Source organism: Xenopus tropicalis, chromosome 8, assembly GCF_000004195.4.
Source record: "Xenopus tropicalis strain Nigerian chromosome 8, UCB_Xtro_10.0, whole genome shotgun sequence".
In the NCBI taxonomy this organism is placed as follows: Eukaryota; Metazoa; Chordata; class Amphibia; order Anura; family Pipidae; genus Xenopus; species Xenopus tropicalis.
The window spans coordinates 92634094-92661986 of record NC_030684.2 but is presented as its reverse complement, the minus strand read 5'-3'; the positions used below and the strand labels follow the sequence as shown (position 1 = coordinate 92661986).

The 27893-nt window shown below is 38.0% G+C and overlaps 2 protein-coding genes across 4 annotated transcripts in view; one reads left to right on the top strand and one right to left on the bottom strand.

The window, feature by feature from the left end:
• The window catches only part of fancm (FA complementation group M), an 86266-nt gene that overhangs the window by 45668 nt on the left and 12705 nt on the right, over positions 1 to 27893 (bottom strand). The gene's annotated exons all lie outside the window — the stretch shown is intronic.
• On the top strand, positions 370 to 26440 carry LOC100493841 (heme-binding protein 2). Its single transcript, XM_004917142.4, has 5 exons — positions 370 to 1045; positions 14891 to 14982; positions 20546 to 20687; positions 21441 to 21624; positions 24131 to 26440. The coding sequence occupies exons 1-5, from the start codon at positions 814 to 816 to the stop codon at positions 24300 to 24302; spliced, it is 822 nt and encodes a 273-aa protein (XP_004917199.1). The 5' UTR covers positions 370 to 813; the 3' UTR covers positions 24303 to 26440.

Here is a 27893-nt window from a genome sequence, read left to right as displayed (position 1 = left end):
AAGTATAGACAAATATTGCCCAATATAGCAATTTAGTTTGCTGTAAGTCAATATCTATACTGTGCTCTGTAAGATGGAATAGCCTTAGAAGGGATCTGGCTGAACTCAGTGACTTCTTGCTGTGCAGAGGAGAAAATAAAATCACACGGTCTATTTCTTTTCCATGTGAAGGACCAACAGGAATGTGCTAGAGCACTCTGTTTTCTCCTCACACACCTGCAGTACTGTAGGAGTTAAAGAGCAGTTTGCAGGGCTCTCCTCCCCCAGTCCCTGCCTACATCTCCACCCTCCTATCCAGATTAAGAGAGCATGTGTTTGTATGTATATTTGCCTCTCCCACCCCCTCAAGGTTTCCCTCCTCCGACATGAGCTTTTAAAAGCAGCTGCCGAGAAAACAGAGTGATATTAAAGGCGGACTCAGTTGGGGGTAGACAGAAATACTATAACCACTGTTAAACCACTTCTTGTTAGGGTTCATGCATCTTTAGTTTTGCACCCTGGAGACTTAGATTGCATTTTCTTATCATCTGATTTCTGGGTAAGTTGGCAGGTTTACAGTTTGACTGATATTTTAAACACTAGATTCAGCAAAAGATTTCAGTAGAACATTCTTTCAGTATTTTACTGAAATTCAGTTATAGTTAAGGCATTATTACTCATTTAGGAGCTGAATATTTTCCCCCTGCCAGTTCTGATCAGTATCTAGGCAGTATGTGCTAAAAAGCAGAGGTTTGATGTTTGGCTGAAGCACTTCATTCCTGACACAGATCTAGATTCCAGTAAGGGAGGCAAACTTTGAGTTCTAGTTAAGCAATGCAGCGTGAAGGATGTAGGATGAGCGGAGGGGTGCAGGAGCCAGCTGGAGCAGGCATGATAACTTTGGATGATTTGGATAACATGACTGATGAGCTGGGGTCAGACTCTGCATACAACAGCAATGGGAGTATAGAGGAGGAAGCAGAGCCCATGGAGGATGGAGAACAAGACCGCCTGCTTAATTACTGGCAAACTATAGGAAGAGGACATCAAGTTGAGGTACCAAACGGTAAGAAACTTTTTGTATTTTTTTTAGATCATTGTCAGTTGCCTATAAGCTAAAAGTGTACTTCCTCAACGAGTGTATTGTTTACTCAGAACACACAGTGAGAACTGTCACTTGCGGAAGAAAAAAGTTCCGTCAGCCTGCTGATGTCATGGCTGTCTCAAACAAACTGCAGGGCATTAAAGGGAAAGTAAAGCATGGAACCAACCATTTTAGATGCATGTTTATATTAGTGTATATTATAAATCTTTCTTAATATATGCATCTGACTGTGTCTAAAGAATTACACAAAAACCCTGCACAGTTTAATGTACACTTTCTAAATATGCAAAACAGAACGCCAAGGCATTAAATGACCAATAGGTTGTCTTCTAGGATAGTAATAACCATTTGTGGTCTCTGCTAAAAGTAAGAAACTACTAAACCAGCTCCCATTATTTCTGCTAAGTATCCTTCAATTAATTGTTACAAGTGAATAAATACAAGGGATGCAATAAATTCAGCAATCTGTGTGGGGTTCAGATGAATCTGGGCACTTTCTGCAGGATTCAAATGAAGGCTTAGTCTGAACCGTAAAATCATGTGACACTGAAAAACTTTTTGTGACAATTGTTTATTTAAATATGCAAATTAGGGGTCCAATTTGAACACATTTTTTGTGGAGTGGTCACTTAAATCCAAAAACTAAGTATTTGGTACATTACTAATCAGCACTCTCCAGTTATCCTCTTAACCCATTTCTAATAAAATTTAGTGACATTTTTTACGTTCTTGTGTCTTGAAAACATGCGTATGTGCATAATACATGTCCATATGTATAACGTGAGCGAGTGTATATAAAATTAGTGCACTGAGATAATACATTTGTGGATTTAGCTTAAGCATTTCATGTTAATTTATTAAAATTTCTTTGTATTTTTTCTTGCTTTCACAACCCATTGATCTGATGGGTTACTAATACGCTACAGCGCTGATATACTTACAGAAGCATTTAAAGATTTCCTTTATATCAATGCATGAATGTGTTTATGCGTCACTCTGGCCAGAAATCAGTCCCCAGGGACACGTGGAAGGCAGACAAGGTTTTATGAAAGCATTTATTAAAGTGGCAGCAGCAATTATTGTCTTTAAATGTACATTAGAATGTTTCCTTAAGATAATAATAGGATGCTGTCAAACAATTAACTGCAATAATTACTGTATTACTTAAATCATAAGGGACCTTGATAGATAGAAGCTACTTGACAGATTGTATGTGATTTATGAATGTCCTTTACCCATCAAGAGCAGTGGAATTCCCCCTTTTAACCCTTCTCAAGACATTTTTATATTATAATATACCATGCACTGTAGAAAATAAATGGGGTAGTCACTACAAGCATAACAAAACTGTAATTGTAGCACAGTGCCATTGAGTGTTTCAGGGAGACGATAAAGACATAAATGACTTGGGTTAAGTAATGTAAAGATGCAAACACATATTTCTCTTGTGTGGCTTTTTTGGATACACAGTAGCTTGGAACTCAAAAAGCCTGCAAGTCACAAAGAGGGAAATTCATTAAAATCAAATATTTACAAAAAAAACAAACAATTTATTAGTTGAATTTTAATCACACTTGGTCAAGAGTGTCAAGAAAGTTTTTAACCAATTGACTGATTTATTCATTAATTTCCAGTTTTCTGAAAGGGTCAGTTTATCAGAAAGTGTATAGTTCACCAGCATTAAGCTATAAATGCTCTACTGATTTGGTAATTTCGCCAAAATGAACATGCACTGCATAAATGTATATGCAAAGCATGTCTATCAGTACACATCTTTTCTAGTATACTACAAACCGGTAGTTAGATCTTAGAAAAAATGAAAAATCATAAACAAATATGGCCTGGAAGATAACAATGCAATATATTCCAGCCCACACCCTACCTTCCTGAATTCTAATTGGTCTTTTTTTTAGATAATTCTTTTCATTCCACAGTTGTTGAATCTGAAATTTAAAGTCTAAAAACCAGATGGCATGTAATAATGCTCAGGTTGTATACAGAGGAATAGAAAGGCAAAGGAGCAAATCATTAGTATTTACAAAACAACATATTCCGGAGCACTGCATAATAACAACTAGTGACCAATTTAGGAGGTAAAGAGGGCCCTGCCAACTACTATACAATAAGGTAGATTTTCCTTTAAACTGTACCTGTAGTATAATTGTCAAAGGGGTATGTTAATTATGAGCCATTCATTTAGTATTTAGTATTAGGCTGAGCCGGCCATGTGACAGTCATGGGTGTGCCCAATAATATCTTTAACTGGACCATCTGCTAAACAAGTTGCATCACTGACTTATCAGCATTAAGGCTCTTGCTTGTTGTGTATTAAAATAAAAACATTAATTCACTTGTGTGCCTTTTCATCAGATGCCTTTAAACCAGGAAAACACTTTAGAACACAACTGTAATGGTGATCTGGCGTCTGAGCAATAACAGATTAGAAAGGTTTACATGCTTCCAACATTGCATCCGTACACATTTCTGAGACCCAATCAAAGGGGTTGTTTAAGAGGAAGCTGCATATTCGAACACCTTAACTGCACTGAAGATTTTGTACAAGACATCCCACCGAGAGCGCTGAGTATTGGTATATGTTCTATATACCACTTGTTTTACATATAATTTACAGATAAAGGTGTTATTCTTTCAAAACATAGGTTTAAAAATAATTTCACCTTGCTAAATTAGAAGCACATTTGTGACTGAGGGAAGCAAACCAACTCACTTCCTTCCAGGAGGTTGTAAATATGTACACAAAATAAGTCCAGTAAAGAAAATCCCACCAACCATATAAAAAGAATCTCTAGTTGTTTTTCATGTCACTTCTGACAGTTTGTGTAAATATCTGAAGATTCTCTTTAGCATGGGTGTTAGATTTACTTTGGCATCGTGTCTCTTTAAACAGAGCACAGTCAAGGATTCCATGGATTATGCTGGTAAGCTGCTCTTTCGATTTACAGGATAACAGAGTGAACCTAATGACCTATCAATAGAATACAAGGGCACGTGCAGAAAAAGCCAAGAGCAAACAATAATGTCAGCGAAACATTAACTACTTATTTGCAAAACCATATTTAATCTAGTGTGCTACAAATGCAGATTCTAATGGCAACAAGAAGTATGTTAGTAAAAGACAAAGCTCTGTCCTTCACTGGCTGATGTTACCTAGTATGTATGTGGTATGTGTGCCCTTGTTTATGTGTGAGTGTCGTATATGAGAGGGACAGACTTTATTAATGAAAATGGCAGTGTTCAATATGAGAATATCCACTGCCACAAACTAATGGAAACATATATTTTGCATTTGCTCTATTTATATGAGACTGTTTTATATGAGAACTGTTTTAATGTGTAATTGGTGTTACATTAATTTCAGAGGTATGGTTTCTATAACTATTAGAATGCTGACTGAATGACACCCAAAGTGTTAACATCTGTGGCTTCTTATGAAGCACATTGTGCAACAAGAGAGCAGATAACATGTAGGCTATAGGCACTGACAGCATCCACAGTGGCATTGTTACAGAAGCTGACCTTGTACACTGTTACCACGTAGATCACATCCCACCCCTGCATACACTCTGAGCCACAGCAGCTCCCTTTTAAAGCTTTGCAATAAGCGGATTTGAAGAATGCAAGAAATAAATCCTTTATCCATGCACAAAATGAGCAGCACCTGTAAATCTGAATTGTCCAGTTATTATTAAGCAGAACTTAGTTTGATATTTCCAATGATATAAAATAAACATTAAACACTCACTGTAACATCATTGTATTCAATTTCTATTTGTCACTGCAAAAAAAATAAAAATTCCCTCCATTTAAGTAAAAAGTGAAATTTATGGATGTGGTGTAAAGACAAAGAAGCAATTACTGTTTGTTTTGAAACAAAGGTTAAAAAAAAATCTCCCCATTTTATAGCCAGTTTTGCAACCAGCTCAGTTTGTTTCCCAACCACAATATTATAATAATAGGGAGATTTATTGAGTTCTATCCATGCTGCAGCTAAAGAAGCTTTACAGCAGTCAAAGCTGACATCTTAGGCTACACTATTTTATAGGGATGCCAGGGGATTAAATCTTTGTTCCAAGGTCACAAGGTGCCACACTACAGGGATGTGACCCACAAACTCCAGTGTTAGTCAGATCAATAAACCTGTGAGACAAGTGGTCATCTTCCTTTATAAAAAAAAGGGGCTAAAACCTATATCAATCCATTTAACAATATAGTTGCAGAGCAATTACATACATTTTAGCATAGGAACATGGAATTATGAGTGCACTGCAAAAGGCCTGCTTGCTGCTGATCTATAGTTACATAGTTAAGTTGGGTTTAAAAAAAGACCCATCAAGTTCAACCGCTCCAAATGAACCCCAGTGCACATATCTACACATTATACAGACCTACCTATACACTCACATATTATATATAAAGCAAGACAGTGAGCTGCACACACCAGGACTTGGCAAAAAAATGATAAGTTTATTTAAGCAAAGAGGATTTCTTTGCTTAAATAAACTTATCATTTTTTTGCCAAGTCAATATATATATATATATATATATATATACACACTAATACACTAATGGTAGATTTTAGTATCACAACAGCCTTGGATATTATGCTTGTTAAAGAAATCAACTAAGTCACTTAGTTGCCATCCTAACATCACCCAGCAGAGCATCCCACAACCTCATTGTCTGTACTGTAAAGAACCACCTCCAAAGGGGTGGCCTCTGGTGCATTTACAGATCTTTCTATCATCCCCTCTAATGTACTGGTTAAGAGTAACTGTCCCCTTGCAAGTGCTTTTTCTCTAGAAAAAACAATCCAACAATTATTCAATATACATTAATATTTTAAGCACAGCGCACTAACTTTCCCACAGAGCTAAAACATAGGATTTTGTGCATGGGGTACGGGATGACTTGCTCAAGGGGAAACCCAATTTATATCTTTGTACCTTGAATATCGGTTGGTTTGTTGAGTGGATTAAAGGCATGCTAATATCAGTACATGTATTATGAATCTGGCTGTAGCAATACACATTCTACACCACAAATATATGCTGTATTAAGTTACATTTCATTGGCCTGCAAGTTACCTAAATGGGCTTATAAAAACATGAAGCAAACAACAACAAAACTTTTTTGCACATGCGATATGCGTCTTAACGCATGCAAAATGACTTTGATGAATCGGGACTTAATTATCGCATGCTTTTTAATGCAAAAAAGCACGCGATAAGCATTATCGACCTTTAGTGAATCAACCCCTGTATGTTATGTGCTCTGGAGATGCTTTTTCTTTTATGTAGTGGGGGCAGAATCTTTGGCTTTGCTGTTTCTAAAATAAAGCTGCAGCTAAATCTCTTAATACAACTCAGAGCTACCAGACCTGTTGGTGTGGAAAACCCACAAGCAAAAGCTCCTTAAGTAGTGCTGTTGGCTGGGCTGTTCATATAATAAAAAGCTAAAGATATTGCAGAACTGTTGATGATACAAACTGTACAGTGAAGAGGTGTTACAGTTGTGGATAGCACTGTTCCTAAAAAAACAGGCACTAGAGCAGTTGGTATAGGTATAAGATCTATTATATAGAATGCTTGAGACCTGGGTTTTAAAATGAGGATCTTTCCATAAAAAAATGAATTATTTGCTTAAAATTGACTATGTGAGATGGCATTTCTATAATACAGAACTTTCTGGATAACCGGTTTCCAGATAAGGGATTCCATACCTGTAATTCAAAAATAAAATTATTAGATCCTTTGGTTGTGCTACAATAAAAAGATCTCAGTTCTGCTCTCACAGTCCATAAGGGCTAGGGTAATTTTCTAATACAGAACTGTTTAAGTTATAGGTAGTTCCATGCTTATAGCACAGAGATGCCATTAATACAAAACCACAAGTTGCTCACAAGACATTCAGATTCCCAACCATGAAAAATAATAATAATAAAAAAAAAATAAAAATAATGTCAGAAAATACGGTGCAACAATATGGCTTGGCAAGCACTACAACATATAGTAAAACAGCAGAAGAAACTATATGGAATCTCAATTAATTTCACATTTTTTGTCTTTAAAAGAGCACGTCACACATGCCCTTTATGAAAAGACATCAATACCCACCTAATCTAGGAGAAGCTAGGCTTTTCAGGGTAGGAATTAATGCTGTGCAATGGTAACTAATAAAATAGCTACTTCTATATTATGCCACATGAGTCACCTTTCTAGCATTTATGCCCAGGAATATGTCAAGCCGATAAAAAAAAAAAAAAAAAGAGGGAAAATGTTCAAATGTCAGTGCTAATAACCACATGCTACAGTAGCTCTCTAAAAATGACAGCGATCTGAAGAAAAGCAAATGAAGCATCAAGCTTTAATGTAACCACAATAAACAGGCATTCTGCATACAAGCACTGAGCCATTACATGGGGACTTGTTTAAACGCCCTCACCCTCAATGTGATGCAGAAATCTTGATTTCTTCTTTGCTTTGAACTGAATACTGAAGATAAGAGCTGATTTGATGGACACACTGTTGGTTTATATCAGTGCTGTCCAACTTCTGCGGTGCCGAGGGCCGGAATTTCTCTAGCATACATGGTGGAGGGCCGCTAATGGAAGCCAGTTTGGCCACTCCCCTTTTTTGAACCACACCCACTTCAAACCACACCCATTTTATCACAATGGTGGTAGTGCAGCAAAAACCCAAATGCTTGGTCCTCACTGCGGGGATATCAACAGTTATTCATATATGAAAGAATTATATTATGTCATATTAAGACACACCCTTAAATCCATATGCCCTCTCCTCCCCTGTGGATAGCACAGCAACCCCCAGCAACATCATTACACACCTTAGGGACCATTTAATGGTTTTTTCCAAATACTAACAAACTCCCAGAACAAACCCCTGCCAGGTTCACCTCTCACAGGCAGCATAGGGCAGGCAGAGTATGGCACACACAAGCAGCACTCTGCCTCCCTTATGCTGCCTGTGTGTGCCATACTCTGCCTGCCCTATGCTGCCTGTGTGTCATACTATGCCTGCCCTATGCTGTGTGTTCCATACCCTCCCTGCCCTATACTGCCTATGTGCCATACTATGCCTGCCCTATGCTGTGTGTTCCATACCCTCCCTGCCCTATACTGCCTATGTGCCATACTATGCCTACCCTATTCTGCCCGTGTGTTCCATACCCTCCCTGCCCTATACTGCCTATGTGCCATACTTTGCCAACCCTATGCTGTCTGTGTGTGCCATATACACAGGCAGCATAGTCCAGGCACTACATACAATGTCTGAGGTGTGAACAGGTGAACAATGTGGATGATTACAGCCTAAAACTGAGGTGTGAACACTGCAGGGGGTGAACAATGCAGAAACTAAAAGGTGTGAAAAACACAGGGAATTACATGTTTAAACAATACAGAAGGATTACAGCCTGAATCTGAGGTGAGAACCATGCAGGAGGCCAGTTAATCTCAGTACTGATACTATTTAAAGTTTACACAAAGGTAAGCCATCAAAGCAGCCAGACAGGTGGGGGGCCACACAGAGGGGGGGGCCGCGGGCCGCCAGTTGGACAGCACTGGTTTATATAATGCCATGTAGCATGCTTGTGGGCTATCCCATTTATAGCCTGCAGTAACCAGCATGTGATCAGCAAACACAAGATGCTGGACATTACAATCCTGCTGTCATTTTGCTCCAGCAAAGGCAGCACTGTAAAGGCTGTTATTATACACTGAATCTTGGTATAGATCTTATAAGAAGCTAATGATGAACAGGGGTCAAAATATATTGCATATAATAACCTCAGTAGGAGAAAGAAGATCATTGTAGTGAGAAACAGATCTTGCAACTGCAACTCCCAAATACTTCAGCAGCTATGCACACAGGCCAACATTGCCTTTTATAGTACAAGACTTGAGACATATGCCATGTATAGTTTAGAACAATCTGGAACAAAGCAACTCCTATTTCTCTTTAAGGAGTATATATACAGGGTGTAAAGGATGAAGATGAAAATATCTGCTTTTTCAATATCTACCGTTTTATGTTGTAATGCTTGCTGAGTTGCTATCTTCTTATGATACAGGAAGGAAAATACTAGATCATACCGAAAGAAAGGAGACTGGCAGCCTTACTGATGTCAAATATCCCAAAAGCAGTTTGTTCATCTGCTAAAAGTCCTGGGTGATACTTACAAAAGCAGCTCTAAGGTACCACAAATTTCTGAAAATACTGTCCAGGAAATACTATTGGCCTCATAGAAACTTAAATGGTCTATAAAGATAAAAATGTCCCTTTACGGGCCATGATGCACGAGAATTTTTGATCACCAATTTGCTGTCAAGTAGGTCCTAGCATAAATAGCATACACAAAAAGACCTCACATTTCTTACTTCAGGCACTTCATATGAAAGCATGTAACTTTAATATACTTATTTAACAGCCTTTCGCTATACTTTTTTTTGTGAATTGTAACATAAACATAACGGTTTCAAAGTGCTTGCAAAACAGCAGAATTTGAATATCTTTAGTCTCTAATTGGTTTTTGAAAAAGCAGAATTATCAATGCTGATGATAGTTAATAAATGAATAATTCATATTGTCATTGTTATATGTATTAGTAAAGTAAACGATAAGGAAACTGTTTTACATTTACAAATCCATCCAAAGATTTTTATTTGCTGTATTAAAAACGGCATAAGGTGAATGTTAATTATATACCCATGGTTATTTTAAAAGCACAATAATCTACTTATTTAGTGCAATGAAAGCAGAGACAGAAATGTTGATATTATTATCCATGTGTATCCTGAGAAGGTGGGTGTAAATTACTCTCCACCATTTAAATAAGTGGACACTTTTCTAATTAAAAGTATAGTCATAGCAGATTCAACTCACACCTTATATAGAACATAGGTGAGTCCTGCACTTTCAAAATGAAACCTGAATAGGAGAGGTCATATTACTAGTCTCAGACAAAGCCAACCTGGAAACATCAACACAAACAGGAACAAAAGCACATCAAATGGCCATAACTGTAGATGGTAGGGTTCTATTGCTGCCCGCAGCTAAGGAAACCAATACACCACATTTTCCATATTGGACTTTCAACTTGAAAATGAATATTCTAATATCACTGTATCTATGCCAAGGGCGGGACAAGGGTCAAACTTTTCGCACATCCCTCCCTGCCTATGAGGTCAACATGCATGTATTACTCATGCCTGCCATGTCTACTTCAGTGATGTCGGAGAGTGAAAAGTTTCAGCATGAGTATATATTAAACAGCAACTTGCCACTTCGGGACGGGTAAGGGTTGGAAGCACACAGGTCTTGGGTCATCCTGCATATCACCAACACACTTACACATCACTTTACAAAATAGTACAATATTCACATCAGTCCCTGCCCCAGTGAAGCTTACTGTCCATGGTCCATACCACATTCCTATACAGTTGGGGCAATTTGATCAGTCAATTGTGTTCACATCTTACGCTCTTTCTAGATAACACTGATCTGAGGAGGGGAGTGTATTATACGCTGCTTTGATCCTTGTGCCCATGTGACGTGAAGGTATTTAGCCTACATATTATTCACACTCCTCCTAGCAAATCAAGTTGTGCAAATTCTGTACAACAGGTTATGCTAGTTTCAAGCCAACACTCAAAGAATTCAAATGTTCCTATATACAATACATAGAGCAGAGAAAAAAAATCATTCATTTATACAAAAACTGTGAACAGAGACACAGCTACATCACATAAAAAGTTTAGCTCAACTTTCTAATGGAAAGTACCAAGCTATTAAAAGAGGATCTCGTAAAAAGAGTATGAGAGTGAAAGTGCTAAGGGTTGTGCACCCTACTTTGGTGCAATCACAGATGAGCAGTCTGAGACATAAATTACCAGGGCTGTGGAGTCGGTAGATAAATTCTCCGACTCTGACTCCTCAGTTTCTGATACTTCTGACTCCGACTTCACGACTCCGACTCCTCTGTTTTTAATATGCTAATGTATTTTATACATCCAGGAAGGGGCAGGGGGGAAGGGGCACTTAAAACACAACTGAACTGATAATAAACTGATAAAATTGTCTATCTATACTCCTACTCCTAATGATTTCCCTAGAATCTCATAGTCATGTTTAAAGTTTAAGCTAACATTAGAGCTGAATTACAGCAGTTTTTCAAATGTTTTAAAGCTTCAGTCTTAAACTATTGACTATCCATTCCCTTCACGTATACAAGTATTTCTAGTCCTGCAATTTTGTTTTTACTTAATTAGTTATGAGTGAGAGTTAGGCTAGGTTCACAGTGGGCATTGTGTTCCCTGTAACAGAGGAACACGACGCAGTGGAGCTGCCGCACCTTAACTGGGCGTTACGTCCCATATAGTGAAGCATACAGTTAATGAAAAGCATGCTTCATGGTCACTCAACGTGTTTGTTTATGCACTGCGTGCATTGGGCTTTATTCTTATAGCAGAGAAGTAATTAATTATGACTGTTTGTGAATTGGGACATTTAAACTTGCTTTATTTTTTTTTTTTTTATTCCCATTTAAATTTAGTAGGAGTCGGTTCATTTTTTGCCGACTCCGACTCCAGGTACCCAAAATTGCCTCCGACTCCTAAACTCCGACTCCACAGCCCTGTAAATTACTTTGGGGTCCCTGCTTTAGACCAGTGCCACATGGTGTGAATTCTCGACCTGTGGATAAATGCATGGCCGAGAATCTACCACTGCACTCAAAAATGCTTATTCACGTGCCTGCACCCAGAGCCATTTTTTTGGCCCAAGTGCATACACACAAAGTGTAATTTGGTGCAAAACTGCATATGTGAGTAGTTACACACTGAAATCCACTCAGTGTGCATGCACATACCCTAGCGCCATGGTCCATTTATCTGGTATTGTGGCATTCACCTTAGGGCAAAAGGACACTGGGCAGTTTCTCAACCTACAAATTCCACTCCATGTAGGCACACACAGGTGGAAGGTATACTTTTCAGTGTAGATACAGGAAACCACTGATTAGCGCGCATATGCTTTTCTCTGCCTGTGAATATTAACCAGAATACGCTTTGTGTGCCCTTGCCCTTAGGTTACAGTGTGGACCAACGGATGTATTAAATAGTCCTGTTATCTTTTTCTACCCTATTATTATTCATCATTATATGTAGTAGATTGCTCACCAGAGATTAAATTGTGCACAGTTTAGCTTAAAATATATATATTAAATTAATATAATACAGAAGGATTCCGTTCCGGATATCTTTGGATCATATGTAGAAAGCTACTTCATGCACTAGGTATAAACAATGTATATGTGTGGTGCAGACATCATATATGTATTGAGCCAGCGTAAAAGCTACATCTCAAGTTGCTACACAATTTGACAAGACAGTAGAGTTCATGGGTGTTAAATTGCAGAAGTACAGTTGCCAATAGCAACCAATCATAATCTGCTTTACACAATCTACAAGTTAGCAAGCAATCAGACCTTTCATTTCATTTTCTATGGGTAACTCTGCTGGTGTAGTTTAGAACCATAAATTACTCATAAATCTGCTCCACTGAAGTTATGTACGGATAAGGCGGCCTCTGAGTCAGCCAAGTGATACAAAACTACATTCCTATAAAGGGCACCAATGGTACAATGCGCAGAGAAACAAATTACTGCCTGTATTCTTAAAGGAGAACTAAAGCTTCACTAAATAAGTAAGCTAGAAATGTTGTACATTATGTTTTGGGCTTCTGTACCAGCCTAAGGCAACCACAGCCATTTAGCAAGGAAGATCTGTGCCCCCACTAGCTCCCCATCTTCTTTTCTGAGGATTCCCTGCACATGCTCTGTGTTGCTGCCACTTACTGAGCTTAAGCACCGACAGGCAATATACTAAATATATAGAATATAAATGTAACAGTCTAAGGCTGAGCATCTGTAGAGATGCTGAAACATTTAGCTAGCGTAGTCAGTTTAGAATGGCATTTCTAGCCATATTCATTTTTAGGGATTAATTCTCCTTTAACAGACTAAAAAATAGCATATAATGATGATTTTCATCTTTATCAGTGACAGACTGATTGATATTCATGATTGATTCAGTGATTGACTTTGTGATATCAAAGGTTGAGGTTATAAGAGCGAGTAATACAGAAGGTGGGAAAACACAGTTGCATCATGATGCTTAAAATGTGTTTAGTCATTCTAGCCTTCCTTTAGAAATTCCATATACACCCCCTAGCACCAGGCAAGAATTTGTTTTAATACACCAAGCTTTACAAGATATGTTGCTTTCAAATGCTTAATCCCACACTTTACCTGTCAAAAATTTTTCTTAGCAAGTTAATTACAGGGCCAAACAAATGTTTCATCTGTGTGTTGCATACATATAATGAGGATAGTTGGACCTTCGATGTAAAAGGCTTGATTTGTAATTTCTGGCTTGTCTGTCACTTAGAGCTTTGATTAGCTTTATGACAGAGGCAGGTGCAGTCAAATGCACTGAGCTTATTTGTACTGATATACAAGAACAGTCATATTGCTTGCCTTAGCTGAGACATTCTCTATGAAAGAGTACAATCACACAAATCTTAAGGCCATTTGTACATGACCCTACTGACCATCGCTGCTTCACAGTCATAGAAATCAGCAGTGACAGGCTGGCTTGCATTCTAAAAATACCAAAAAAAAGCATTTCAAATTGGAAGTCTGTCTGTCACTGCTAAATGTGTTTTAAGTAATTAATTTCTCATGGCAGTTGTTGTCTAGATGCCCATGAGACATAGCCTCAAGAAGGTCAGGAAGGTGCCCTTCGGAGTACTTTTGTAATTTACATTTTTTGTGGCAGGAAGAAAGTTATATATGCAGACTGGGTTCTTAATAAAGTGACATTCTGATGATCAATTACTCTCCAGTATGGTAGCACAGCAATACCACTGTACAATTTCTGAAAAGCTATACAAAAAATAAAAATTCAAGTAACGTTCAAATATGTCCCCTTTAATATTAGTATCTACAGAGAACATAATGTGTGCAGTATGCTATGCCCCCATACTTTACTTCAAATCCTCAATTTAAAGCAGAAATAAAGCAAGTTTGTTATTGGGTAGCATTTAATGCCAACATGACCTAAATATCCCAATGAGATAAGCAGCTTTGAATCTTAGATGTCCCTGGCAGTGCCTAGAGGCAAAATAATTACTTTGTTGGTTGTGTAATCTATTTTCTAAAAAAAAAAAAAAAAATATTACTACAAAGAGCTAAAGCAATTTTTCTCTCTTGGAAAATTACATTTATCTGTAAAATCTGCAATGCATATAATATATAATAAATATATATTTTCTAAATGCTAACTGATGTAATTACAGCGGGGCCCATTATCTCCAAAAATGACTGACTGAAAACTAACAGTAGATTCTTGTAGGAGTCACTGCACACACCAACATAATACCCATTATTTTAAATAAGAACTATTGTAAAATATTTTAACATTTAATATAATGTCTTATGGAAATAAGAAAAGCTCTAAACATAATCAGATAAATTCAGTATCAGACAGATTACTGAGAGGGTGATATTGAAGAGTAAGTGGATTATTTATAAAATGGCACAGTTTGTCATTTGAAATCAAGCAGTAGCAAACTCAGTAATCATTTGGCTCTGTTATACTGTAGCTCATGCCTAGCAGTTTTTATAACATCGCAATGATTCTCTATGTGCAATTACGCTAGATTCTCATGCTGAGAGTATATGTATGTATATTTGTTATTTTTATTTCAGAAATGGCCGAACCAATACAGCAGCTAACGAGGAACAACAGCACAGAAGAGAGACAGAGGGTCCCTTTCTTGGTGCTGAGTAGCAAAGAAAAGGTAAGGACTCATGATAACATGAGCACAGACTAAAGCAGGATCATGATATAACACAAATCCTCTTATCTTGTAAATCTAATACCCAAGTCAAAATAGTCTTCCAATACTAGCAAACTATTAGGGCAATGGCACACATGGAGATTACTCACCCACGGTTAAATATTGCAGGCAACCCCCTGCCTTCCCACTCTACTGTACAGCACTACGTACATAAGTAGCGCTTTGTAAAGATATACATACACAGGCAATAAAGTGAATCGCTGGTGGAAAGGCATATACGCCACTTCATTTTATGAAATCGGCAAAAGTTTCCCGTGCTGGAAACTTTAGGCAACTTTGGAAAATGAAGTGCTGTGTATGCCTTCCCATTGGCAATAAAGTAACTCTCCAGTGGGAAAACGTACGCAGCATTTCAGGCCAACTTCAAAAAATTCAGTTCTGCAGATGTGACGATTTACTTTAAAGCCTGTGGGAAAGCATTTGCTTTTTGCTTTTTGCATTAGTTGCCTAGGGTAGAGGAGATTTATAGCAGGTGGTGATCTGAATGTTAGTGGAGGGGCAGTCTGCACTGCCCTTAAAGGACATGTCAACTCAAAAAATTATTATTTGACTTATAATAGAAAACAAAATTCTAAGCAACTTTCCAATATATTTTTTTAACAAATTCAAAATTGTAGTTCTTTAAAAGTTAACTGTAATTTTGTTATTTGTAATTGCTATTGAAAGCAGTATTTGCTTAACTTCTGGTTATGACTTTTTAAACAATGTTGCAAAAGCCAGTCTCTTCCAGCCAGGAAAGGTAATCACTTAATTAGCTGGCTAGTGTTAAATTATATCAAAAGTCAGACACCAGGATAGAGAATAGAAACGGAGACAAATACGGCTTTTAATAGCAATATATACAGATTGCAATATACATTCATTACAAATTTGTAATGGTTTTTAAGCTGTGTTGCTTAGAATTATGTTATCTTTTACAGGTATGGGACCTGTTACCCAGAATACTGGGGACCAGGGTTTTCTCCAACCCTTAAGCCTACTAAGAAATCATAAACATTAAGGGGCACATTTATCAAAGGACGATTGTTTCCGAATGCAAAAATGTTATATTTTTTCGAAGTTTTTGTACTGTGTGTATTTTTTGCAACTTTTTCGTACAATTTGTGCAACAAAATCGTATTTTTGTATGTCAGTTTGTCTGACAAAATCGTATTTTTCGTGCTTTGTGGCAATTCGTGTGACAATCGTATTTTTTGTGCTTTGTGACAAAATCGTAATGACTTCAAAAATTCGGAAGTTTATGGATTGAAACGAAAAAGAATTGTATTTTGTCATTTGGATTCGTACTTTAATGAATGGGTCCCTAAGTCTACTAAGAAATCTTAAACCCAATAAGTTTATTTTGCCTCTAATAAGGATTCATTATATCTCAGTTGCGATCAATTACAAGGTAATGTTTTAATATTACATTGAAGTCTATAGGAGATGGCCTTCCTGTAATTATGAACTTTCTAAATTACAGGTTTCCAGATAATGGATCCCATACCTGTATTAAAAAAATGTTTTGGTTTTTTTGGGGTTAAGGCTGATGCCACACGTGGCGGTTTTACGCTGTGTTTTTTCTCAGCCTAAAAACGCCACACAAACCACACAGCCCCTGAGTATGGCGTTTTTTAGCCTAGTACTGTTGACGTAGCAAATCCCGTTTCCATGGTGCTAATAGTGCAAAATAGTAAAAAAACGCCGCGTATTTCAGCTAGGTCTGGCAGCTGCCTTTGTGTATACATAGGAATAGCTTGCTTTGCAAATACTGGCGTATTTCAGCCAACGCTTGAAAAATCCGTTTAATTCAGGTTTGATATAGTACATATTTTCAAATTATTTAGATTTTTTTTTTACCAATCTTTATGTTTCAATGCGTTTAAACTAATTTAAGCTGCAGCGATAAACACAAAAACCATAATTCCCTCTCAAACAAAGAACTACAGTATATTTCTGTTTTGAAGATTTCTAACAATGTAACTTTTGTTATTTCATTTTGGCACTAATCACAGATCACAAGACTTTCATAAATATGGTAAGGCTCATTTATGAATGCAAGAGCAATGCGCAAAGTGCTAAAATGGATGCAAATCACTATGTTTTTACTCACAATGCAGGATTGCCCCAGAATTCCAGCTAAGTGCAAGTGTTCCAGTTTGAATACAAATTAGCATCTGCTTTTCTGGTGCACAGAATCATTACTGTGCAATTTACTAGGTGCAAGTCAGTTGTGTATCTAGTCACAAAATGCTTCGGCTCCTGCCACATGTGGCGGATTCTAGCCCTGCTAATAATACGCAGTATCAGCCCCTACGCTCTTAAAAGCTTGTTGATGTACCTATACCCAGAGCCATTGCACTTTGTGTGCACCTCAGAGAAAGGAACTTTTGTGGATAGTTTGCAAGTACATCTGGACCTTTAACCCTTTCAGAATGAACAGACTTTTGTTGGATCTCCAAGAGTTATTCAGAAGGTACAGTTCAGCACACAGCAAATGCAACCATTTCGTCACCGGGAGGGTACCAGTTTAGTCACTTCAAACATTTAGAGCACAAAACCAGCACAGCTGCTATTTGCACATTAAGTAGATGCCTCTACTAAAAAGGAAGCTGCAGTCTGTGGGATTTGTACAAAAAAGGGGCACAGTTTAAAGAACTGCACAGCATCCCCTGAATTGCTTTAATAGTTAATGCATTGGAAAGCCTACAGTAGCAGTTTTTTTTAAAGCCAACATTCTTGAGTGGCAATTAAATTACCAAGTATGCAGATATATCACTTTACAATGGAAAAGACAGACTTTTTAAACTTCACATTTTTTTCTTTTTAATCCAGTAAGGGCTACATCAAGATTCACTCAAAATGGAATCCACCAGCAGAAAAAGCTTCCCACTGGCCTGAATAGAAGCAATACTGATCACCCATACAAAAGCTTTCAAGGGATAATTCCCATTCATGTCAATAGTTAGCAATCTGATGTGGCAAGCTTTCATTTTGATTGTCAGATGCCACATATGCCATAACCCTAAGGCATGTACTGCTTGCCAACACACTCAAAGCATTGTCGGCACACAGGATTTTTACAAGATGCGTTTTCTGTGATTGACAAACAAAACAAAGGGGATTGTCCCGGTCTTGCAAAAATCCTGTGCACTGGCATTACTTTGTTTTCATATGAAATACATGGGAGTGGCCTCTCCCTTAATTGCAGAAGGGGGACCGCTTGGAGTCAAGAGTAGTGTGCACTTGTGTCTGGGAGATATATGCCAAAACAGTCCCATATCTCCCCCAGTACTCCTAAAACAGATACAAGAGGTCATACTTAATAAAACCCTTCCAAGAGATAACCTAGAAATGGTGAAAAGTCATAAGTAGACTGCTATGATTTTAACTACCTCTTAGTCTATGGTAAGCCTGTTGCGACACATCCACATTCCACATGCCAAAAAACAGGTCTTCATAATATAAAATAGGGGTAATGCATAAAAATAGGCAAAATTTGGTGTGAATAGCCTAAGTGTTGCTTATGTGTCAGAATAACCTTGGCCCAAAAATGTACTTTTGGCAATGTATAATCTATACACTGCTCAAAAAACTAAAGGGAACACCTAAACAACACAATGTAACTCCAAGTCAATCACACTTCTGTGAAATCAAACTGTCCACTTAGGTAGCAACACTGATTGACAATCAATTTCACATGATTTTGTGCAAATGGAATAGACAACAGTTGGAAATTATAGGCAATTAGTGGTGACCACAGACCACTTCTCAGTTCCTATGCTTCCTGGCTGATGTTTTGGTCACTTTTGAATGCTGGTGGTGCTTTCACTCTAGTGGTAGCATGAGACTACAACCCACACAAATGGCTCAGGTAGTGCAGCTCATCCAGGATGGCACATCAGTGCAAGCTGTGGCAAGGTTTGCTGTGTCTGTCAGCTTAGTGTCCAGAGCATGGAGGCGCTACCTGGAGACAGGCCAGTACATCAGGAGACGTCGAGGAGGCTGTAGGAAGGCAACAATGCCTTTGTGCAAGGAGGAACAGGAGAAGCACTGCCAGAGCCTTGCAAAATGACCTCCAGCGGGCCACAAATGTGCATGTGTCTGCTCAACCGGTCAGAAACAGACTCCATGAGGGTGGTATGAAGGCCCGACGTCCACAGGTGGGGGTTGTGCTTACAGCCCCGTCTGTGCAGGATGTTTGGCATTTGCCAGAGAACACCAAGATTGGCTAATTCGCCACTGGTGCCCTGTGCTCTTCAAAGATGAAAGCAGGTTTACACTGAGCACATGACGTGACAGTCTGGAGACGCCGTGGAGAACGTTCTGCTGCCTGCAACATCCACCTTTCACGGTGGGTCAGTAATGGTGTGGGGTGGCATTTCTTTGGGGGGCCGCACAGCCCTCCATGTGCTCGCAAGAGGTAGCCTGACTGCCATTAGGTACCGAGATGAGATCCTCAGACCCCCTGTGAGACCATATGCTGATGTGGTTGGCCCTGGGTTCCTCCTAATGCAAGACAATTCTAGACCTCATGTGGCTGGAGTGTGTCAGCAGTTCCTGCAAGACGAAGGCATTGATGCTATGGACTGGCCCACCCATTCCCCAGACCTGAATCAAACTGAGTACACCTGGGACATCATGTCTCGCTCCATCCACCACCACGTTGCACCACAGACTGTCCAGGAGTTGGTGGATGCTTTAGTCCAGGTCTGGAAGGAGATCCCTCAGGAGATCATCCCACCACCTCATCAGGAGCATGCCCAGGCGTTGTAGGGAGGTCATACAGGCACGTGGAGGCCACACACACACACTACTGAGCCTCATTTTGACTTGTTTTAAGGACATTACCTCAAAGTTGGATCAGCCTGTAGTGTTTTTTTTTCCACTTTAATTTTGAGTGTGACTCCAAATCCAGACCTCCATGGGTTGATAAATTTGATTTCCATTGGTAATTTTTGTGTGATTTTGTTGTCAGCACATTCAACTATGTAAAGAACGAAGTATTTCATAAGAATATTTCATTCATTCAGATCTAGGATGTCATTTTTTTGAGCAGTGTATATTGCAGATACTTACTTAAAAATATAAAGGTATGGGACCTGTTATCCAGAACACGTGGGGCCTGGAGCTTTCTGGATAAGTGGACTTTCCATAATGTGGATCTTATACCTTAAAATTGCTAAAAATCATTTAAACATTGATTAAATGCAATAGTATTGTTTTGCTTTCAGTAAGGATTAATTATATCTTAGTTGAGATCAAGTACAACCTACTGCTTCACTGTTACAGATAAAATGCAAATAATTTTAAAATATTTGAATGATTTGATTAAAATGGACTCTATGGGAGATGGCCTTCCCGTAAGTTAAAGCTTTCTGGATAACAGATCCCATACTTGTACAAACAATAACATTTTGTAATATTTCTTGATTCAAAAAAGTAAAGGGGTCTAGAAGCCCAAATTCTGGTTTCCAACCTATTTTGTGTATAATGGATTTTAATGTTATTCATGTCTCCGTAGTGTGGTGAAGTGCTGTACGAAAAAAGACAATATGGGCAAGCAAAATGGGCTTGTATTAAAATGCAAGAAGAGCAATATGAACAGAGCATATGCTTGGGCTTCATGAAGCTTATGAGATACATCTGTGAACAAAATTCTTCAGGTGATATCAATTTGCAAAAGAAACACCTATATAAACACACATACACTGCAATTTTTTTGTTTTGATTTACTTGATAGGGAAGTTAGTCAAATATAAGCAACTTTTCATTTGGTCTTCACCTTTTATTGTTTCAGCTTATTTTCTTTTATATTCCTCATCTTTCTGGTCTGAAACTAAAAATGCTATCTGGCCACCACCATTACTGACCCCAGCAACCCAAAGACAAAAATGTCTCATTTCTATTTCTATACTGGTTTCTAGGGTGCCAGAAAGAAGTTAAAACTAAGCTTGACATTTGCATAACTAAAAAATCTGAATCTAATTTAAAAGCAACAGAAAATAAAGGCTAACTTCCCATTTAAGGTGAACTGAAACATTTAAATATATTTTAACAAAAGAAAAAAAAATTGCTGTATCTATATTGCATTTTATACTATGTTTTATATACATCAGATAAGTATTGTATTTGTATCAATGCTTGCTAAATGAACAACCACACTACACACTCACACACACATTTACCCCAGTTATGTTCTTCTATTGCATCAAAGCTCTAAAAGGACTATCTTTGGGGAAATTGCTTGTTTTGTTAAGAATATCAAGGCATAATACATCAGCAGATTTAAAGTGAAAATGTATCAACTTTTATTACACATTTTACTTAAAGAAAACAAATCTTATATAAAGGTTTCTTTACAAATACAGTGCTGGAATGCTGGGATACTGAGCCCCATTTGCTATGTTTTCTTCTAGGTTTGTATCTCGGAATGACTATCCCAATTCTAACAGTGGTACGCACAGATGAATCTCAGTCGGAACTTACTCGCTCTGTCACTGTGGCTTATTATGTCCCAAACCATCTGCAAGAGCACCCACCTCAGCCAACAGACCAAGACATAATAATTGAAGAATGGCCTCCCACTGTGGTTTTCACTAGGTAGCATCCTATTTACTATGAATTTTAAGTAAATGCATTTGAAGTTGAGGATACAAGTTATTATAGGCAAAGAAAGCTTGAAAATATTTGTTTGTAACTGAGAATTTATGTTTTAACTGTTTTAACCTCTGTTTTAATATCAAACCTGTTATCCAAAAAGCTCCAGATTATGGGACGACCATCATAATTCAGATATTTTAAAATTATTTCCTTTTTCTCTGTAATAGTAAAATAGTATTTTGTCCTTGATCCCAACTAAGATGTAATTAATTTTTATTAGAGGCAAAACAATCCTATTGGGTTTAAATAATGTTAAAATTATTTTTAAAGGGAAACGAAAGGTAAAGTCACTTGGGGGTGCCAAAATGTTAGGCACCCCCAAGTGACTTTAACCGCTTACCTCGTACCCCGGGCTGGTGCCCCTGTTGGGAGAAAACAGCACCAGCCCGGGGCACCTGGAGCGCAGCGCTTCCGTGTTCTGGCTTCCTCTTCCTGAATGCCAGCGGTGGGCGCATGCGCAGTAGAGTGAAAAGCCGACTTTAATGTTTAAGTTCGGCTTTTCTCTCTACTGCGCATGCGCGCGCAGCGAAACAAGAGGAAGGAAGCGCCTGCAGCTACCCCGGGCTGGTGCTGTTCCCTCCTCACAGGGGCACCAGCCCGGGGTAAAAGGTAGGTGGTCAAAGTCACTTGGGGGTGACTAACATTTTGGCACCCCCAAGTGACTTTGACTTTCTTTTCCCTTTAAGTAGACTCAACGTATGGAGATGCAAATTGCAGAAAGATTGCTTATCCAGAAAACCCCAGGTCCCGAGCATTCTAAGGGAACATGTTCCATACATGTATAATGTATTTTCAAATTGCAAGTTATAAAGCATCGTTACATTGAGCAACCTATAACAATGCTGTACAGAGTTCCCTCTTTTTCTTGGGCAGCTGCAGTGCAGGGTTATATTGTGGTTTCCATTCATAATACAGTAAGATGTGCTGGTTCCAATGTTCCAATGACAAAACACTGAACAGTCCCTGTTATACCAATAACTACTGATAAAAAGCCAGAGTGATACTGCAATAATAGCAGTGGCACGGTAATAACATGATAAAGGCAAAAAGCGAGTATGTGTGAGGTCCTATAGTTTGAGTGGGAGGCACAACAAACCATCCTGTTTTAGATGAATTTTTGTTGTCACTATGCTAAGCCCATGTATTGGCTTTGCGTTTATGCTGCCAATGACAATGTGGCTTACTTATAAAGCTAATCAATGTATTTGAAGTCTAGTGTAAAAGACTAGGCTCATAAGAAGATGCATCCATAAATTCTCCTTGCTGTGGCAAACAATTCAAATGCAAGCTTCTCAGATTCACAAAATGGCCTAGCTAGTATGATTATTTATTGAAACTGCTTGGTTTTAAATTCAGTATCCTCTGCTGATAAATAATCTCTGTAAAGGCCTCCAAAAATATGTTTGTGCTACACATATGCATAAAAACAGTAAGAATAGAAAATCTGAATTTCAAATTTGAAGGCACAATACATATAGCCAATTTCTTTATGTAAATTCTGGCGTGTGAAGAAACATGTAAAGAAAAAAAAAAAATTACCCAGTTTTTATGGTGAATTTTGCCGCCATTGTTTACACTGCATAATAAATCTGCCCCTTAATGTATTTTAACGAAACAGACTGTATAAATCATTTGTTTCTTTGTGTAACTGTTACTTTAATAATGGATTGGTGCCCGTTCAGTCAACCCTGGCTTTTTCATCAGGCTCTAAGCTGGGAGAACCGAAAGTACAGAGAATCAAAGGAAACCACATTCAGCAATAAAAGGGCAAGCAGTTTATATGGTCACGCAGTTTATTAGAAGGCTAAGCAGGCCAGATCTCTGTAGGATAGAGGCAACAAAGAAGTATAAATCAGCTGACTACCTCATGCAGACTAAGGAATTTGGAAAATGCTGGCATTCTCAGCTATTCTGGTTTAACATCTATTGATGTTCAAGGCCATTCATCCACAGGGAATATGAACACAATACAGCATGCACACAGAAAAGTCCTCATAACTGAAATGCAGTTGGAAGAAACTGCTTTAACACTAGCTAGTCTTAGTGAGAACATGCATTTCTACATGCAATTAGAGGGGAAAAACTAAAGCCATCGGGAATTTTACTGAGGATACCGACATGTGTTGACAAATGCTCCTCAAACCTTCTCTGCTTTATAATAAGATACAGATGTTATTCGATAATAAGCATGTGTACAAAATAAAACCTCACTTGGATAGCCATCTAAATATATTGGAAAGCTATACCTCTGCTTCAGTGGGAAGTTCTGATATGTGCCATCATATGTATTAATTGACTTCCTTTATTACAATGTACAGTTTAGCTTTCCAATGTTCCTTACTCCCAGTTAAGGGTAGTTGGTACACTGACTGTGCAACAGTGCATTTTGTCGACAATAAAGTTAACAATTAAGCTTATTTCTCCCATTTTGTGTTGCTTGCTACAGGTCTTTTGGTGGACCAACCAATGAAGAATCTATAATGCGTGAAATCCATTTACTGGCGGAGCTCCTGGAATCTCCAGAGCTGTGTCTACAAGACACATTTATTGTGGCAGGATACACAAATCCAGCTGCAACCAACAGACAAAATGAAATTTGGTTCCTACAGAGACCATGAAATCAAACAAGACAGAGCAAATTCATTGTTGTCAGCAACAAGCCAAAATGTCAGTCAACCCATAGAAACACACTGCATATTAGCCATGTGCTCAGAGACAATCAAATGGAATAGTGCTTAGCATCCTTTTATGTCAAACCTTTGCTGTACTCTCAGGAACAGAGTGTACTACATACACAATGAATAATAGATTACATGTTGCATTGCTAGAAAGTCCCATGAGTATTAATTAGATATGATACAGTTTTAACCATGAGAACGATGCCTACATACCTACAAAATGTTTTCACGTTTCTCAAAATGCTTAGTGCCTTCAAATTTGGCCCCAAGACAGCAAAATACTCCAGCATACACAGTTTCCTTACCAGAAAGACGAAAAGAAGATAAGAATTTGAATGAGTTAGCACCAGAACAGATGATCTAAGCCAGTGATCCCCAACCAGAGGCTCAGCGGTGACATGTTGCTCCCCAACCCCTTGGATGTTGTCCTCTGTGCCCCCAAACCAGGTAACTATTTTTGAATTCCTGACTTGGGGGCAGGTTTTGGTTGAATAAAAACAAGATTTACTACCCAATAAAGCCTCCTGTAAGCGTATAGTGTGCATAGAGGCTGCCAATCTGAGCCCTTACTTGGAACCTCCATGAACTATTATAATGCCTGTGTTGCTCTCCAAGTCTTTTTACATTTGATTGTGGCTCACAAGTAAGAAAGGTTGGGGATCCCTGATCTAAGCCCAACGCATCACTTTTATTTAATCTGTCTTCTTTTACAACTCCCAAAGCAGTATACTTGAGTACATCTCCACAGATACTTTTCCATTAAATTTTTTTGAACCAGAAGAATGTAGGCTTTGCTTGAGGAAGAAGGGCAGAAAGTATACCTGTTCTTTCTAGCAAACCATGGCTGCCTTGAAACCACCAAAAGCAACTACAGTTACTATATACCGTATCAAGATGCAGAATGAACCCTTTAGTCACATTGTACATACCCCTGAGTGAGTTAAATTCATCCTGGTAATTGGCAAATTCAAACTGGTAATTAACACAGGCTTAATCCTTTTTGTTCTCAATCACACCTGGAGAACTTTAGAAAAAAAAATCACTACACACTAAGAAAAGCTTGTGGTATTTGTAGCCTTTGCTTCAGAAATAAATATAAATCCTACAACAAAGAGAATATGAAAAACTGTGCAGATCACTGCAATATGGCTTTCCTGTATGTGTGGCCTTTTGAAGCACTATGTAACTATACCTAAATACAAAGTTCAGTGTCTGCTTAGAAGGGTGAGATAGTGAACCAAAGTTCTGCTGCTCCCAAAAAGTTACAAATAGGTTAAACTGGAACCTTTCAGTATGGCTTTCTAATGTGTAAAATAAAATCTTGAATTAACGGTATCACACACCTATAATTGCCAAAGCCACTATTATAACATCCTACCTGCTGCTTTTCTGCAGCATTGCAACCCAATCTCCCCGCTACTTACTGCCTGATGGTGATCAGGCTGCACCTCCAGTGAAAAAAATAAAGATGGATGTGCAAAGTTGTATGCAAAGTTGTAGAGCTTTCTGGAGAATGGGTTTCCAAATAAGTGATCCCATACCTGTATTATAAAAAGTGTTTTAATGTGGCAGAAATACAGCCTTGCTAAAAAAAAAAATCACATTATATGTTTACAGTAGTTACTTGTACTGCTCAGGGTTTCCTATAGGTCATTTCCAACACACTTAAAGGTGCTCCCAAATGCAACTATGTCCAGCAGAAAGTAACAATGGAAAAAGATGATTAATTAAAACCATGGGCATTCTGTGGCAAACTGTAACCCTTTCAGTATATAACTACTGTAGTTTTCTGCAATGAATGGCATCATTATTGTGAAACCTTTGTCTTAGTGATGTGTAAAGAAATGAAGCAGGTGAAATACTAAAATTCAACAGCACATATATTTTTAGGTGTTTGTGCTTTAGATACACTGTATATAAGATTAAAGCTTAAAAATATATTAGTTTATTGTCATTTTGCAGATGATTGACAAAAGAGTAGTTTAAACTGTTAGGTTTGTATTTTTGGAATATATTTGCTATTTATATTTTCATGTCTACAGCCTGTCTGCTTCAAATAAATGTGATTTTGCACACTACTCAGAGTGCTAGTGGTCAAATCATGCTATACATTCAAGGGAGGGGGGATTCTGGCTAGCTGTTTAATTATGGGTCAGCAACAAATTGATGCTGGACACACAAGCACAGATTTATTTTTATTTTTGTGCAGTCTCATAGATACCACACCAGAATGTTGGTATATATGTGTCACCCTAAAAAGGTCCAAGTAGAACATCAGAGCTAAAGACTCAATCCTGTACGCCCTAACCCAGACATACATGGCTGCATGTGCCTGCACTTCAATCAAATGGCTTTAGTCCAGTCATTTGGAGCAGCACAATGCAGCCACAGGCATTAGAGGTACTGCTGGTGCAGCAGTGAGAACCCCAATGGCGGAGAAGGGCCCTAAAACATGTAAATATACTCATTCTACTTGTTTGCAGTGCCCAATGCTCAGGTGACACATTGTAGCCCCTCATAAGGGGGTCCTTAGAAACTGCAGTTTCAGAAATAGCAGTATCATGATTACAAGTGGTGATCCCACACTATTATCCAGCTTATTATATATAATGCAACTTTGGCCATGTGACCCAGGTTTAGCTTGTCCGCATAAAAAATATTTTATGACACAGATTAAACATGCTTATAGAAGGAAATATTTACTCCCTAACGCAGCGATAGACATTTGCTGCAAGTATACCTAATCTGGCCAGACAAATTAAAATGTATATTATACAACTTCTTTTGTGCAGGTAAATCTTTGTTGTTCTGCTGGGAATCTGCTAGAAGTCATCACTTCTGATGCATAGGAAATGCAGTCATGAATTCTGATCGGGAGGCTGATTCTTGACATTTTCTATATACTGTAAGCTATAAAGCTAGCATGGTACTTTGGGCTCTCTGCCTCTTTTTAGTCCCTATTCTTTCAGTTAAAATGACCTTTCATTAGCAACAAAATTATCGTTCTGGCAATGCTTTTTTGAGGTTTTATGTAAAACTGGTTAAAATTATATGAAAATATATGACTATATACAGCCTTCACTCAGTATAAGGGTGTACCAATATTACTTGGCTCCCCTCCAACAAACCTCAAAGGGGCAGGAATAAAACATTTCAATGTAACTTTTAACTGCCATTTCATGGCAAAAAATATGAATTTTTATTCTAGTATCCAAAAATCACATTTGTGATATTTATTAAGTAAAAAGGTTTGTCATTAGCGATGACTAAATTTGTTTGCCAGGCACGAATTTGCAGGGAAATTCCGCATATCGTTATTGACGAAATTTTGAGAGGACGTAAAAAAAAAAGTTGCACACGTCAAAAAAGTTGTGCGTTAACTGCATTTTACCAATTACCAATTCGCTCATCACTACTTGTCATCTAAAGGCTGGTTATGTAGTTCATGTAGAAGTCATGGTGGAGTTATTTTTTTCCGTGTATATTTAAGAGATAGTTTTTGAGTTTTGAGTATTTTATATTTAAAAATTC